Raw genomic sequence first — 12500 nt, forward strand, 5'->3', positions numbered from 1 at the left:
AAGAAAAAAAGAAGAAAAATCGAGTAGAGGCCCAAAGCAAGCAAACAAACACCCCCTTCCCAGAGCGCAGACTTTACATCTCTTTTACACCCGCGCGTGGGACACACACAGATAAGAAAAAAAAAAAACAATGATCCCTTCAGACATCCGCCACGCACCCGCCCCATCCCCCTACGCAGATGAAGACTCAAAACCGTACTCTTCACAGCTCTCTACATACACAAACAAACAAAAACGGTTGTGGAAGGGAAGTAAAAAAAAAGAAGACGAACGATGTAATCAGCAAATTGAGCTACGGAAAGTACACGACAATCGATCAACGTTCTCTCGTGTTGTAGAACGCTCTCTCTCTCTCCTCCTCTGACTCCCTTGAGGCGACACGCGCGGAGCGAACTCTGTCGAGGAATAGGACGAGACATACACACACACGCCACACACACACGGGTGCTGCCGTGTCGTTCCAGCTGTGTTGGGTTTCTTTTCCCTGTGGGTCTCTTCTCACTTCTTCTTGGACTGCTCTCTCTGCCGCAGCATCGCGGACTGGAGCCACTGGAGGCCGTCGTCGATGCCTTCCCCTTTCAGGGCGTTGGACGCGAAGATGTTCATCGGGTGGTCGCCCATGATGCTATTCAGTTCAACGATCTGCGTCAGCTCCATCGGCGTCTTTGCCCCTGGCAGGTCCATCTTATTCGCAAAGAACAAGAAAGGCACCGCTGTGTTTTTCAGGTCTGCGTGGTGGAGCATCAGCTGTAGCTCATCCTTCACGACACACAAACGCAGGTGATCGGTGCTGTCCACCACGAAGACAACCCCGTCGATGTTGCTGTAGTAGCTCTCCCACAGTCCGCGGAACTTCTGGGCACCGCCCATGTCAAAGGCGGTGAACTCGATCTTGCCCTTTTTGAACTTATCGACGTTGTAGCCCACCGTGGCCGCGATGTTCTCCGTGCGCTGGTCCTCCGGCTTCATGTAATTGATGATGGTCGTCTTGCCGCTGTTGTCCAGCCCGCAGACGATGATGTTTAGCTTCGTCTTTGCTTGGCCCATTGGTGCGGTCAATGAATGAAGTAGTCGATAAGGCGATAATGATGATGCTCAAAGGAAAAAAAACCTGAGCGAAGGAGCAGTAGCCGCCTTTCTTTTTGATCTGGTGGTGATCGAATCGGCGTGCACACCAACCAACGACTTTGAAAGACTTCGCTTTATCGCTCAGGTGAACACGTTCACAGGTAGTGAGGTGAGAATGCACCACGTCCGCCACCAGAGAAAGAGACAAAAAACCGAACTTAGAAGATTTTGCGCACGGAGCACGAACGCGAAGGGAGAAGTTGCTGCGCCACGTCTCTGGCACGCCGCACGGCGCTCTCACACACGCGTGAGCACAAGATGCAACTTCAACCAAGGCCAAGACAGCAGCAAAAACACATCGCACGGAACATCCATTGCTGCTCCTCTCTTCTGTCACCCTGCCGCACACCGAGAAAAGGCAGTAGGCAGCAGTTATGTGTGCATGCATAGCGTTCGTTGAGCGAAGCAGCAGCCATCGAAAAGACTCGGTACGCCATGGATGGCTCGTCTGGAGCAGCGTTTGCCTGACCTGCCCTCCGTTCTTTACGGGTTCATTTCGAATTCAGCGGGGGAAAGAAACAGAACGAGAAGAGGAACATAAAAACGGTCAACCATCGAACTCCTCGCAATTCGGAATACTCAACAATAATAATAGAAGAATTGAAACATGAAAGACTGAGAAAGAAAAGTAACGTGCTTAAGAAAACAGCGGCAACACCACGATTGCTTCACGGAGTGAAAGAGGCACCATCTGACTTTCACGTCCACAACAAGGTATCAAAGACAATGGAGGTTCACTTGGGAGGGGTGAAAAAAAAAAACAGAACAGAACAGCGAAACAGATAAACTAAAATCAAGTGCACTGCCTTCTTTCACGTGCCACATCGTGTGGGAGCGAATCATGAAAGCCTCGTCAGCTGCGCCATACATACCTTCTCGTTTCACCCTTTTCCGCCTCTTTGATCTCCCCTTCCTATTTTTGATTTTGGCGAGTTATTCCATCCTCTCTCTCTCTATATATGAAGGTTCTCACAATGCTTGGTATCCGGCTGCGGTGGCGCTTCCACCGATGCTGGAAGAGAACAGCTTCGGGTACGCGCCGCGGCTCGGCTTGGGGTTGGCGGTGTCCTCCGTGCGCGCTGAATGCGGCCGGGCGGTGCTGCTCAAGGGCTCCGGCGACATCGCCGACCGCGGCTGCTGCTGTTGCTGCGGGGAGACGCTCAACGAGTTGTAGTGGACGGGGTAGAGGTAGGAGAGAAAGATATCGATCGGCTCCGTGCGGGGCTCGAACTTGAATATGCTCACCGGCGCAGCGCTGGCGTCGTAGCTGGAGTTGTCCGCGGCGCTGTTCGTGAAGCTGCCCTGCGTTGAACGCGCGTTGAAGGGATCCATGCACGTGCTGGCGCCTCCACCGTTGTACCCGCCGAAGGAGTTCGCCGTCTGTATGGAGGAAAAGCTCTGCTGAAGCGACTGGTTCGTGCGGCCGCGGTGCACATTGGAGGCGAGCAGTAGCATCTCGGCGTGCTCCTCGAGTGGTGGTGGTGGGGGAGTGGGCTGCAGAGACATGCACGGCACGGAGGACGCCGTCGACAGCAGCGGCCCCGGTCGATTGGATGCGACGCCGGCGCTGCTCGACATCTGTGGCTGCAGCAGCGTCGTCGGGGGCGTCGTTGTTGCAGTTTTCACCCCGCTGCGCGTCTGCTGCACCCGCACGTAATCGTCCGTCGCGCCACTGCGGCCGTTGGCGCCTTCCCCCGCACTCACCGGCATATTCTCCATGCGCTGGGTAAAGATGTTGACGGCCTGCGTGGCGTCGTCGAGGGGCTGCACCTCGGCCCCCACCGCACGGAAGCGCTCCACTTGACTCTCCTTGCTGACCTGGGCGGCATCCTCGTTGCAGCTCACGAGCCACGGCAGCGGCACCGGGGGCCGCACCGGCTGCAGCAGCGAGGGCGGGGCGGCGGGTCTGGCCGGCATAAGCAGCTGCGGCTGCAGCAGCGGCATCGAGGCGGGCGCGGCGCCGTGACCGGCCACAGGCGGTCCGAAGGAGCACGAGGTGGTCGTCGACCCCGCCGGAAGGCTGCAGCGGATCTCCGAATGCTGTAGCTTCTTGTGCAGGGCGAGCTGAATGGCGTTGGCGTCCATCTCTGCGTTCTCGTCCGCGTCCGCGTCGTCGTCGATGAGATGCCCACTCGACTCGCGGCTGATGGGCTGCGAGGTCGGCGGAAACAACGATTGCTGCTGCTGCTGCTGCTGCTGTGGCGGTGGTTGCGCGCTGAACCGTGCTGCCCCACTGCCGCCACCGGGCGTCAAGGACGACGCGCCTCCGCCGGCGGTGGCGTTGGTCAGCGTGGGCTCGCTACCGAAGCGGCCGCGGCCGTACGTATCGGGCATCGTCGACGCGGTACCGAAGCCCTGCCCGGCCGGGTCGAAGCTCGATGCGGCGAATGAAGCGCCGCTGTGCAGGCCGTGCGAGCGGAGCAGCTGCCGGACCGCTTTGCGCCGCTCCCTCAGCTTGGCCACGTCGATGAGAAAGGATGGGGCGGAGGCGGCGTGGTCGATGGAGGGGCGGTACGTGATGTAGCAGTTGCGCTCCTCGGAGGACAGGACGTGGATGTTCACGTAGAGGCAGTCGCTCGCCGCGCGCAGGGACAGCTCATCCCCCCACGAGCCCGGCTTGGCCAGGTTGTCGTAGTACGCGTCGGCCTGCGCGGGCGATTCAAAGTAGAAGTCGAAGCACTCCACCCGTGCCGCGCGCATGTATGAGACGACCTGGCATCGAACAATGTCGTGGTAGCCCTCGTCACCGAAGAGCTGATGCGAGATGGCGCGGAATTGGCAGTTGCCGTCGTTTTTGACGTGGTAGGCGACGAGATGCAACTCGTTCAGCCGCTGGAATAGGCGCTGCACCCCGACGCGGATCACCTGCTCGCGTGCTTGCCGCCGCTCCGCTGCGGTTGGCGGTGTGGCTTTCTTCTTTGAGTCCGCCGCGGCCGCCTTCGCCGCCTTCTTCGACGTGGACGCGGTGTTGAGAAAGGACAGCGCGCTCCTCTTCTTCTTTGGCGTTCCCGACGGCAGCAGCGGCGTCTTCGTCTCGGGATCCTCGGCGTAGCTCAGCGCGGCCACGTCGCCGCTGAGTGCGGTCGGCATCACGGTGGTGGATATGGTGAGACGGCCCACTGCCCCGTTGGCTGGCTCAGACGGCGACGGTGCGCCTGCCGCGTCGGTGGAGGCGGGCTGCCGACTGTTCGGCCCGTAAAGCCGCTCCAAGTCCTCCGCGACGCGCCGCCGGCACGACGGCTCCGCCACGTGCGGGACGATGGGCACGACCGGCGTCGCGGAGACCCGCATCGGGTGCGACGGCAGCGCCTCCTGGTCGGACGGCGTGGCGGTGCCCAGCTGCTGTCCGGTGGCGTTTGACGTCGTCGAGCTCGCGACCCCGTTCGACGACGTCGACGCGGCAGCGTGTCCGTAGGGGCCCGGCGGTGGGGAGCGATTGGGGGTGCGCTCCGGGGTTGGGTGGCCTCTCGCCCCGGCCGCCGTGCGATCAAACGACGAGACGGACGTGCCCGCGTCTTCGCTGTTCGCGGGTTTGCCAATGGAGCGGCAGAGCAGCGGGGAGAGAGTCTCCTCCGTGTGCGCGACGGCGGTGGAGGGACGGGAGCCGAGATCGACCACCTCGCCCGTGGCGCCACTCGTCGGGTCTCGATACACCGTGGAAGGGTTTGATTGCGACGGTGTTGTCGGCTGGTCGTGTGCGTTGTGCATCCACCGCCGGGCCGCGTTAACGCCTTCGTCCTCCTCGTCCTCCAACTCCGTGAAGATGAGGATCGTCGGCCGACTCAGCTGCGCGGCGCTCTCCTCCGCGGCGGTGGTCGGCGTGGTCGCCCTCGTCGCGACGCTGCTGCCCGGTCCATTCGATGAGGCGGCCGGCGGCGACGAGGCGGAGCCGTTGCTCTTGCCGGTGGACGAGACGGCGGCGTTCGAAGAAGTCGCCGCCGCGCCATTACTCGTGGAGGTGGCGGTACGCTGCGGGTAGGGGCTGCGTAGATGGTGGCCGCTGTTGTGGCCGCTGTTGGGGCTGCTGTTGGGGCCGAGACCGTCCCGGGAGCCGACGGCGCCGCCGCCTAGCATGGCGATGGGACGCACGACCACCGGTACGGGCAGGTCAAGGGTGCTACTGAACATGGCAGATAAATAAACTATATACACGGAGCCTCTCACGCGGGGAACGGAGGAGGAAAATGGGGAGACACGAACACGCAAAAGGCAGACAACGCGACAACCGGAGCGAGACCGCGAGAGTGACAACAGCGGAAACACCAGACGTTCGCTCTATTTGGCAGCACTAAAAGAAAAAAGGGAAAAATGGCGAGCTAAACGCCTGTGAAGAACACAACAACAGGGTTTTTTCTTTCACCGCTTTCGTTGGCTCAAAGACAACAGTCGTCACCCAACAACAACAACAACAACAAACACTGGACAAAGGTTTTTTAATTTTCTTCAGAGAAGGCGACCAAGGGAGCAGCAAAGATAAAATGAAGGAGAGCGAGGGAAAGGTAGAAGAAGCGCAGCGACCGCGCGCGATGGAGTAATCTCGGAGAAGGTGAGAAAAAAAATCCTTTTCGTCCAAAAATAGGAAACGAGTTGATCTCTTTGTCTTTTTTTCCAAAAACCGTTAACAGATGCGTGCAGATACATATACACTTGTACTACTCTATCCACAGAAGATGCGCCACCTTGCCAAGGAAAGGGAAAGTGAAGTGAAGAGAGCGAATGAGGAACCGAAGCGAAGTAAGAGGACGTGCGAGAAACCGCTCGTCGACAACGAAGCACAACAACAACCGAAATAGAAACGAGAAAGAGATGAAGGAAGACTACTAATAACAAAGGCGTTTCAGCTAACTGCGCACCGTACTTCAGCTCCTTCGTTTTCTTCTATTATTCCCCGCCGTCGATTGAGATGTGTGCGTACCCGCGACAATAGAACGAAGAAAGAAAAGAAAAAAATCCCACAGTGCCACTGCGGGAAAACAGAAAGAGGAGGAAGAGTCTGCAGAGCGTATTCCCACTTCTTCGTCCACAAGAGAGAGAAGACGAGCGGGGGAGGGAGGGAGGGGGAGCAGCGCGGAGTAACACAGGCAAAGCGAGTAGAGAAGAGAGCAACACAACGGTGAGTGCGGCGAAGCATATAGATGGGCAGAGAGGTCACTATAGAGCGTGAAAGCAGACGAAAAGGAAAATCAGGAGGAGTACATGCGGTTAAGGAACAAACAAAGGAGAGGAGAAGCGGATTTGTGAGGAAAATAAATTCGCAACGCTGAACTGGTCGGCTAAAAGAAAAAGAAAGAAAAAGATTACGAAAACACCAAAGGCAAAGAAGGCGGCTTCGTGAAGCCAAAAAAACGACAGTTATAACGCCAACGACAAGAACCGAAAACAACCGGAAAGAGGGATTGCGCACCTCAACGCAGCGCTTTGCTGATCGTCGCTTTTCTCACTCTCTCCCCTCTTGCTGCAGATACGAACTTGAGCTGCTGTGTCTGAAGCAACGTGTGGGGCGAGAGGCGAAGCGAGTTTACCAGGTGTCCAGCGACTACAGACAAACGACCTGAAAAAAAAAGCGAGCAGGAAAACAATGACCTTTTCTAATAAGAGGAGAAGGGAGGAGCGAGTCCTGTTTTTGTGCTCTTCACCGCCTTTTCGTGCTGCGCTCAGCCGCGTCGTCGGGGTGTGTAGAGGGCGCCCAGGGGAGAAGGGAAAGAAAGAAAGCAATCAACGACAGGAGAAACGAAAAGGCAACGGGAAAAGGGGGTAGGGGACACGGCGAAAGGTGAAGGCGGTACTACGAACCCCCTTGTGAGGTGCTATTCCGGGCCGCGAAACGTACTTGCCCCAGGATAACGATGACAACCACAGTGCGGTGGGATCAAACAGACCTGCCGCTTTTGGGACACCAACGGTTACAAGCAAGGACCTGCTGATTTCGCTTCTGTTGATATACGTCGGAAGATGAAGGCAAATGTGGTCTTTAATTCCTCGCCCTCTTCGTTGGCAAACAACACTGGCGTCACCTTGATAATAGACTGGGGAAAAAAAAAGGTAGTAGTAATAATATGTATTTGAGAATCTATGTGTGGCGCCTTCGTGTCGAGGTGTGCTGAAATGGTGAACGAGGCTTTTCTTTGTTGTCTTGATAGATTACTATTATTTACTATTTGTTGTCTGTTTGATGTTCTTTCAAAAAAAAAAAGGAAACACACCCCACATACACTTCTCTAGGCTCCTCAGCTCTCTTCTTCGTAGCCTTCTCGCTTGAGGATGAGGTAATCCGTGTAGGAGAGCGAAGTCGTGACCGCTAAGGGATGATCTGCTGAATTACAGTGGTGAGAGGAGAATAAAACAATTAACCAGAAATAAAATGCATACATAAATGGGGCGTGTGGTCTGTGCACCCAACAGCTGCCCATCAAAAATGCGCTGCTGTTTGGTGTTTCCGTGGGTTGTTATTGCTCGGGTGTCGGCAATCTCATTCGTGGTAACGGTGGAGGAAAAGGCAAGGTGAGACCCAGTGCATAAAGCGTGGGGGTAAAAGCAGAGGGCGAGAGGTGGAGTCGAGAGACGCACGGGGGACCGTTCGCATGAAGCACGAGAAGAGAAGAGCATGCACCGTTGCAAAGAACCGTGTCCCTTCCACTGGTTGCGAAATACCAAAAAAAAGGAAAAGAGAAAAGAAAAAGCACTGCCGTTTCAGCAGCGAATACGGATCCCCACTTACGACTCTTCACCTCTACCGCAGAGCAGTCGTGTAGAAGCGGATGTGGGAGCCAGCAGCAGATCCTTTATCAAGCTCACTCGACACCGGCACGTGGGGAGCGATAACAGCGTCGCAGTGCTAACAGCGTTCGCCCGTCACGTGCGCGAGCGTCAATTCGTGCTTTTATTTAACTGTCGTGGTTTTCACCAAGGAGCTTGCTCCATGGTCCGGAGCAAAGTACTCCGCCCCGCACGAGATGGGATGGAAAAGAGGCACTATACGCACGGCAACCAAAGAAACCACACACAAAAGAAAAGCTTCGTTAATCGACTTACTTCTTTAAAGAAAACAATTAGGTGGTGCGGAGCTCCTCGCATTAAAAAAAGGGGGGTGGAAAAAACCCGCAATGAATGACAGACCTTCGTTGCCGCTCTCTTCACGACGCCTCGTTGTCCTCGCGCAGCCAATCCTCCTCAAAGCCGTGCAACAGGACGCTAATAACCGCCGCGGCGGACATACCGCGGTCGCCGATCCGAATGCTCGACACCTCGCCGGGCCGGGCGTAGTCCACCGTGACGTCGCCGCGCGACATGCCACCGATGATGAAGGCAAACGGCTGAAACTGGCGACGCTCGGCGGCCTGGCGCTGCACCTTGGCGAACTCCACCGTCCCCGCCTCGGCGGCCGTGTCGGTCAGTGCGCCACTCGTGCTGGAGGTAAGCCGCCGCCTCGCCAGGCTAATCGCACGGTCCGTCTTGTGCTCCTCCGCGGCGTCCGCGGCGTACCCGCAGGCGGCGCAGAACGTGAAGGGGTCAACGAGGTCGCCGTCCTTCTCCACGCGGTAGAGGCGGGTGCCGGCGGGGATGTGGTCCGTGATGGGGTTGCCTACAACGCGCAGCAGAGACAGGTAGCCGGTGCTGGCGCGTACCTTTAACTTGAAGAGGACCGAGACCATCATCTTTTCAAACAGGCGGATGTTGCGCGGCACGCGCAGGCGGGGGTCGACGGCGATGCACACTTGCTTCTTGGTGTGGAGGTACACCTCTAACATGCCGGCGCGGTTCAGCGCGGAGTCCTGCAGGTGCAGGAGGCACTGATGCACCACATCGGGACGCCAGTCCGCAGGGTCCTGGTTGTGGCGTGCGTGGTACGAGCGATGACGGTCGCTGAGCAGCTCAAAGCCGCGGTCGGTCTGGATCGTCTGCAGCGGGCAGTGTTCCAAGATGACGATGACGCGCTTCCAACGCTCCTTCTCGGCGGCGCTGCGCGGCAGACGTGCCGACTTCTGCGCGTACTCCATCGAATAAACACACACACACACACACACACAGACAGACACCTAAGAATAAAAATGAAGTGGGAGTCTTGCGAAGAAAACAAAGGAGGAGAGATACGTGTCCCTTCTCCTTCTCACCCGATGTACGTGACGGCAGGCACTTCAGTGGAGCAGCAGAACGCACCAATCGATTTCGAAAGGCTCAAGAAGACGGTGAAGAGACGAATGAAAAAGTAGAGGGAGAGCCTGTCGCGCATACGAAGAGGCGCCTACACACACACACACACAGAAGTAATTCGAGAAAACACATTGCAAGGAGGTCCCCTGGAACACACAAGCCGGAGAACGACCCCCCCCCAGGGCAGGCGGTCTCGGTTGCCCCTCGGAGCTGTTACTCCTTTTTCTCTTCTTTTCTTAAGTGGTTTCCGTTGTTGCTGCTGCTGCGTTTACGCTGTTTTCTCTCCCTCAGTGAAAGCAGAAATTTGCCGATGAACGATACCATTTTCTTTTTGTTGTTGTTAAACCACGTGTTGTGGTTTGGGAGGGGAGGGCCCTTTACACCGTGAGGAAAGCGACGGCAAACACGGCTTCTTGGTCGAGTAGAGAGCCCTGCGATCGTCTTCGAAGAAGCGCAACAGAGAAGGAAAAGGAAAGGACGGAGCGGCGAGATGCGTTACACAGAAGTTCCCGAACATCTCTCCGAACTGTACACACACACACACACAGACAGACAGACAAACACAAGCGGCACAACACATAAGCAATAACACACACACAACTCCCCTGCCTGACAGTGGTGTCTGTTCTCGGACAGGGAGAGAGGGAGACAACGAGGCAGCAGGGACGTGCCACCCGAGGCGCCGCTCAGCTGCGCTCCACCTGAAAGGTCTCCCGCTCGCGGCCCTTAAAGTGCAGGACAATCTCGTTCTTCGCATCACCGCGCAGCTTGTCCCGCGAGAACCGGGCCTCGGCCTGGAAGCCGACTAAGCTCAGCGCGCCGGTGATGACCCCGCACAGCAGATTCGAGTACCACAGGTGCTCCTTCAGCGTGCCGTCCGGCAACTCTACAAACAGCGCGAGTGGGTTGTCGTGGAAGCTGATGGCAAAGGTGTCCGCCGAGTCCTTCACCTGCGTCAGCTCCGCACTCACGCCTAAGAACATGCGCAGCCCCACAAGCGCGACGCCCTCCGCGGCTTGCGTGAAGCTGCGGCACGGCGCCGCCCCGCTGCGCACGCTGTACTCCTCAATCAGGCGAGCCCCGATGCGGTGCCCCATGTTATAGAGCTGTTGATTCACCAGTTCCACATCGTCCTCCTGCGAGAGCTCTTCCGCCATTTGCTGGACGAGGGCGCCGTAGGTGAGCGCAAAGAACTCAGCGCTGACTTTCACGTTGCTGTCGAAGGCCGCCTCACCGAGCTGCGCGGGGGAGGCGGCGGTGGTGCGAGCGGGGGCCGCCATGAGCTCTGTGTGCGCCTTCGATAATCAGAAGAAAAGGAAAATAAAAGAAGTAAGATGGGTTTCACAGGTTGAATGCTGTGAGCAAGAAAGGAGGCAGAAGAGAGCCGGAGGTCGACGAGGCGAAGTGGTAGAGGAGAAGTAATATCCATCGACGTGTCGCGTGTTGTCCTTCCCCGAAGCTCCGACCGTAGCGGCTGTCAAGCCAGAAGAGAAACCACCAAAGTAGACTTGCGGCAGCGCAAACCGCAACCTCCCAACACACATCCAATGTTTTTTTTGTTCTTGCGTGGGGGCGGGGGGGGGGGTGCCACAGCGGGGCAGGTGCATCAGCAAAGCCGACAAACTCGGAGCGGAGTGCCGACTGCGTCAGCAAACTAAGAAGTTCCTCTTTTGAGAAGCATAAGAAGACAAAGTACGACCGCTTGCACATGCAGGATCACGGCACTCTCTGTGCGTGCGCGCGCGCGCGCATAAAAGCTCAGTAAACATCGGAACAGAAACACAGAGAAGAAGACTTCTCTTTCAAAACAGAAAGTAATGTACATCAAAATAAAACCCCGCTGGAACGAGCAGTGGGGCCGTCGCATGCCGACGTGCACACCAACCATTTTAGCCTCGGAGGACGCTTTCCGCGGGCCAGACGGAACCTGAGGCGCGTCAGACGCCAAAATACAAAAATCGGGAAGGGAGGGGGGATGAGGTCAACGCTGGCCGCCGCTGTTGTCGGCTCGAAAGGCGAGAGGAACAGCGGAGCTGCCTTACTTCTTCTTCGCGCCGCCCTTCTTCTTGCTCTTCTTGCTCCCTTTCTCCAGCGCCTGCTGCGCCAGCTGTCGGGCGCGGAAGGCCCGATAGTACGCCTGAATCACCCGAGCGTCCTGCTCCTGGCGCTGCCGGATGACACTCGCGTGTTCCTGTCGCTGCTCCGCCACCTTCAGCTCCCACGCAAACTCGTCCTTCTGCTTTTGCAAACTTTGCACCTCCGCCTCCAGCCGGACGATGCGCTCCGTGTCCTCCTCGGCCTCGTGGTTGAACTGCCGCACCGCCGCCTCCAGCTGTGCCGTTTGGGCGTCGTAGTCGGCGATGGCCCCGCTCACCGCCGCCTCCCGCTTTGTGCGCTGCGAGCGGAGGACGTTCAGCTCGTCGAGGTTCTTCGCCTGCGCCTGCAGCAGGTTGCGGGCCACCGTCTCCGCGGCAGTGCGGTGCGCCTCCAGCTGCTGCCTCAGGGTGCACCGGTGATCGTTTTGGATTGTTTCCTGCACGCGTTGGAGGGCCTCCAGCTCGACATCGGCGGCCTGCCGCACGTACTGCAGCTCGCCCTCTAACTGCTGGATCTCGTTGTCCAGCTCGGCCACCTCGCGCTTCCGTGCCGCCTTCACGTCGAGGAAGCGCTGGTTCAGCACCTGCACGTCCGCCGTGCCGGCCTGGTCCTTGTTCACCGCGTCGTGCAGGAGTTGGTAGCGATGGATGTCCTCGTTCACCGTCGATCGGTTCCGCTCGTGGATGAGCCGGTAAAGGGTCTCCACAAGCTCGCGCAGGTGGTCCACGCTCTCCTCGACCATACCGCAGCCGTAGACATGCATTTGAACGGTGTCCGTTGCGGGGGCACCCACCTTCGCGCCCTTCACACCCTGCGCCGCGCGGGGCGTCCTGTACAGCCGCTTTAGGAAGTACTGCACCGCAGCGCCGTAGCCGCCCTCGCGCAGCGTGTCGACTACGGCGCGGGCGGTGAGGTGGTGCATTTGGATGTCGTTCGGATCGGTGTAGCCCGTCGTCGTCGCGCTGTCGAGCAAACCGCGCTCGAGCTGCGCAAACTCGCTCACCTGCGCCACCGCCTCGTTGTCCTCGTAGTCCGTCGGGTCCCCGTACTGGGCGGCGGTGTGAACAAAACACCCCGCCTTGATCGCGCGCTGCCGCTCCTCCTCGTCCTCGAGGGCCATCGCC

General features: G+C 58.0%; 5 protein-coding genes across 10 annotated transcripts in view; all 5 read right to left on the reverse strand.

Moving 5' to 3' along the window:
• Window positions 1-498: 498 nt before the first annotated feature.
• On the reverse strand, window positions 499-1209 carry ABB37_06786 (putative ADP-ribosylation factor-like putativesmall GTPase; the record flags this gene model as incomplete). 3 transcript variants are annotated; one of them, XM_015805188.1, is made up of 1 exon in its annotated part: window positions 499-1209. In XM_015805188.1, exon 1 carries the CDS (start codon window positions 1045-1047, stop codon window positions 499-501), a length of 549 nt encoding a protein of 182 aa, XP_015656481.1. In that variant the 5' UTR covers window positions 1048-1209. The 3 variants fall into 3 exon arrangements, with proteins under 3 accessions (XP_015656481.1, XP_015656480.1, XP_015656479.1); XM_015805187.1 differs by having other exon boundaries at window positions 499-1201; XM_015805186.1 differs by having other exon boundaries at window positions 499-1196.
• An 888-nt stretch (window positions 1210-2097) lies between these two features.
• ABB37_06787 (hypothetical protein) lies at window positions 2098-7597 on the reverse strand (the record flags this gene model as incomplete). 3 transcript variants are annotated; one of them, XM_015805191.1, is made up of 1 exon in its annotated part: window positions 2098-7597. In XM_015805191.1, exon 1 carries the CDS (start codon window positions 5254-5256, stop codon window positions 2098-2100), a length of 3159 nt encoding a protein of 1052 aa, XP_015656484.1. In that variant the 5' UTR covers window positions 5257-7597. The 3 variants fall into 3 exon arrangements, with proteins under 3 accessions (XP_015656484.1, XP_015656483.1, XP_015656482.1); XM_015805190.1 differs by having other exon boundaries at window positions 2098-7581; XM_015805189.1 differs by having other exon boundaries at window positions 2098-5570.
• A 664-nt stretch (window positions 7598-8261) lies between these two features.
• ABB37_06788 (hypothetical protein) lies at window positions 8262-9125 on the reverse strand (the record flags this gene model as incomplete). Its single annotated transcript, XM_015805192.1, has 1 exon — window positions 8262-9125. One exon carries the CDS (start codon window positions 9123-9125, stop codon window positions 8262-8264), a length of 864 nt encoding a protein of 287 aa, XP_015656485.1.
• Window positions 9126-9965: 840 nt separating this feature from the next.
• On the reverse strand, window positions 9966-10635 carry ABB37_06789 (trafficking protein particle complex subunit- like protein; the record flags this gene model as incomplete). The annotated part of the gene is made up of 1 exon (XM_015805193.1): window positions 9966-10635. Exon 1 carries the CDS (start codon window positions 10557-10559, stop codon window positions 9966-9968), a length of 594 nt encoding a protein of 197 aa, XP_015656486.1. The 5' UTR covers window positions 10560-10635.
• Window positions 10636-11317: 682 nt separating this feature from the next.
• The window catches only part of ABB37_06790 (hypothetical protein), a gene marked incomplete at its 3' end in the record, with an annotated part of 1708 nt that continues 525 nt past the window's right edge, over window positions 11318-12500 (reverse strand). For both annotated transcript variants that reach the window (XM_015805195.1, XM_015805194.1), the window contains exon 1: window positions 11318-12500. This exon is cut by the window's right edge. In XM_015805195.1, coding sequence (XP_015656488.1) covers window positions 11318-12500 — 1183 coding nt within the window.

The sequence above is a fragment of the Leptomonas pyrrhocoris genome, assembly GCF_001293395.1.
Source record: "Leptomonas pyrrhocoris isolate H10 chromosome Unknown, whole genome shotgun sequence".
NCBI classification, from domain to species: Eukaryota; Euglenozoa; class Kinetoplastea; order Trypanosomatida; family Trypanosomatidae; genus Leptomonas; species Leptomonas pyrrhocoris.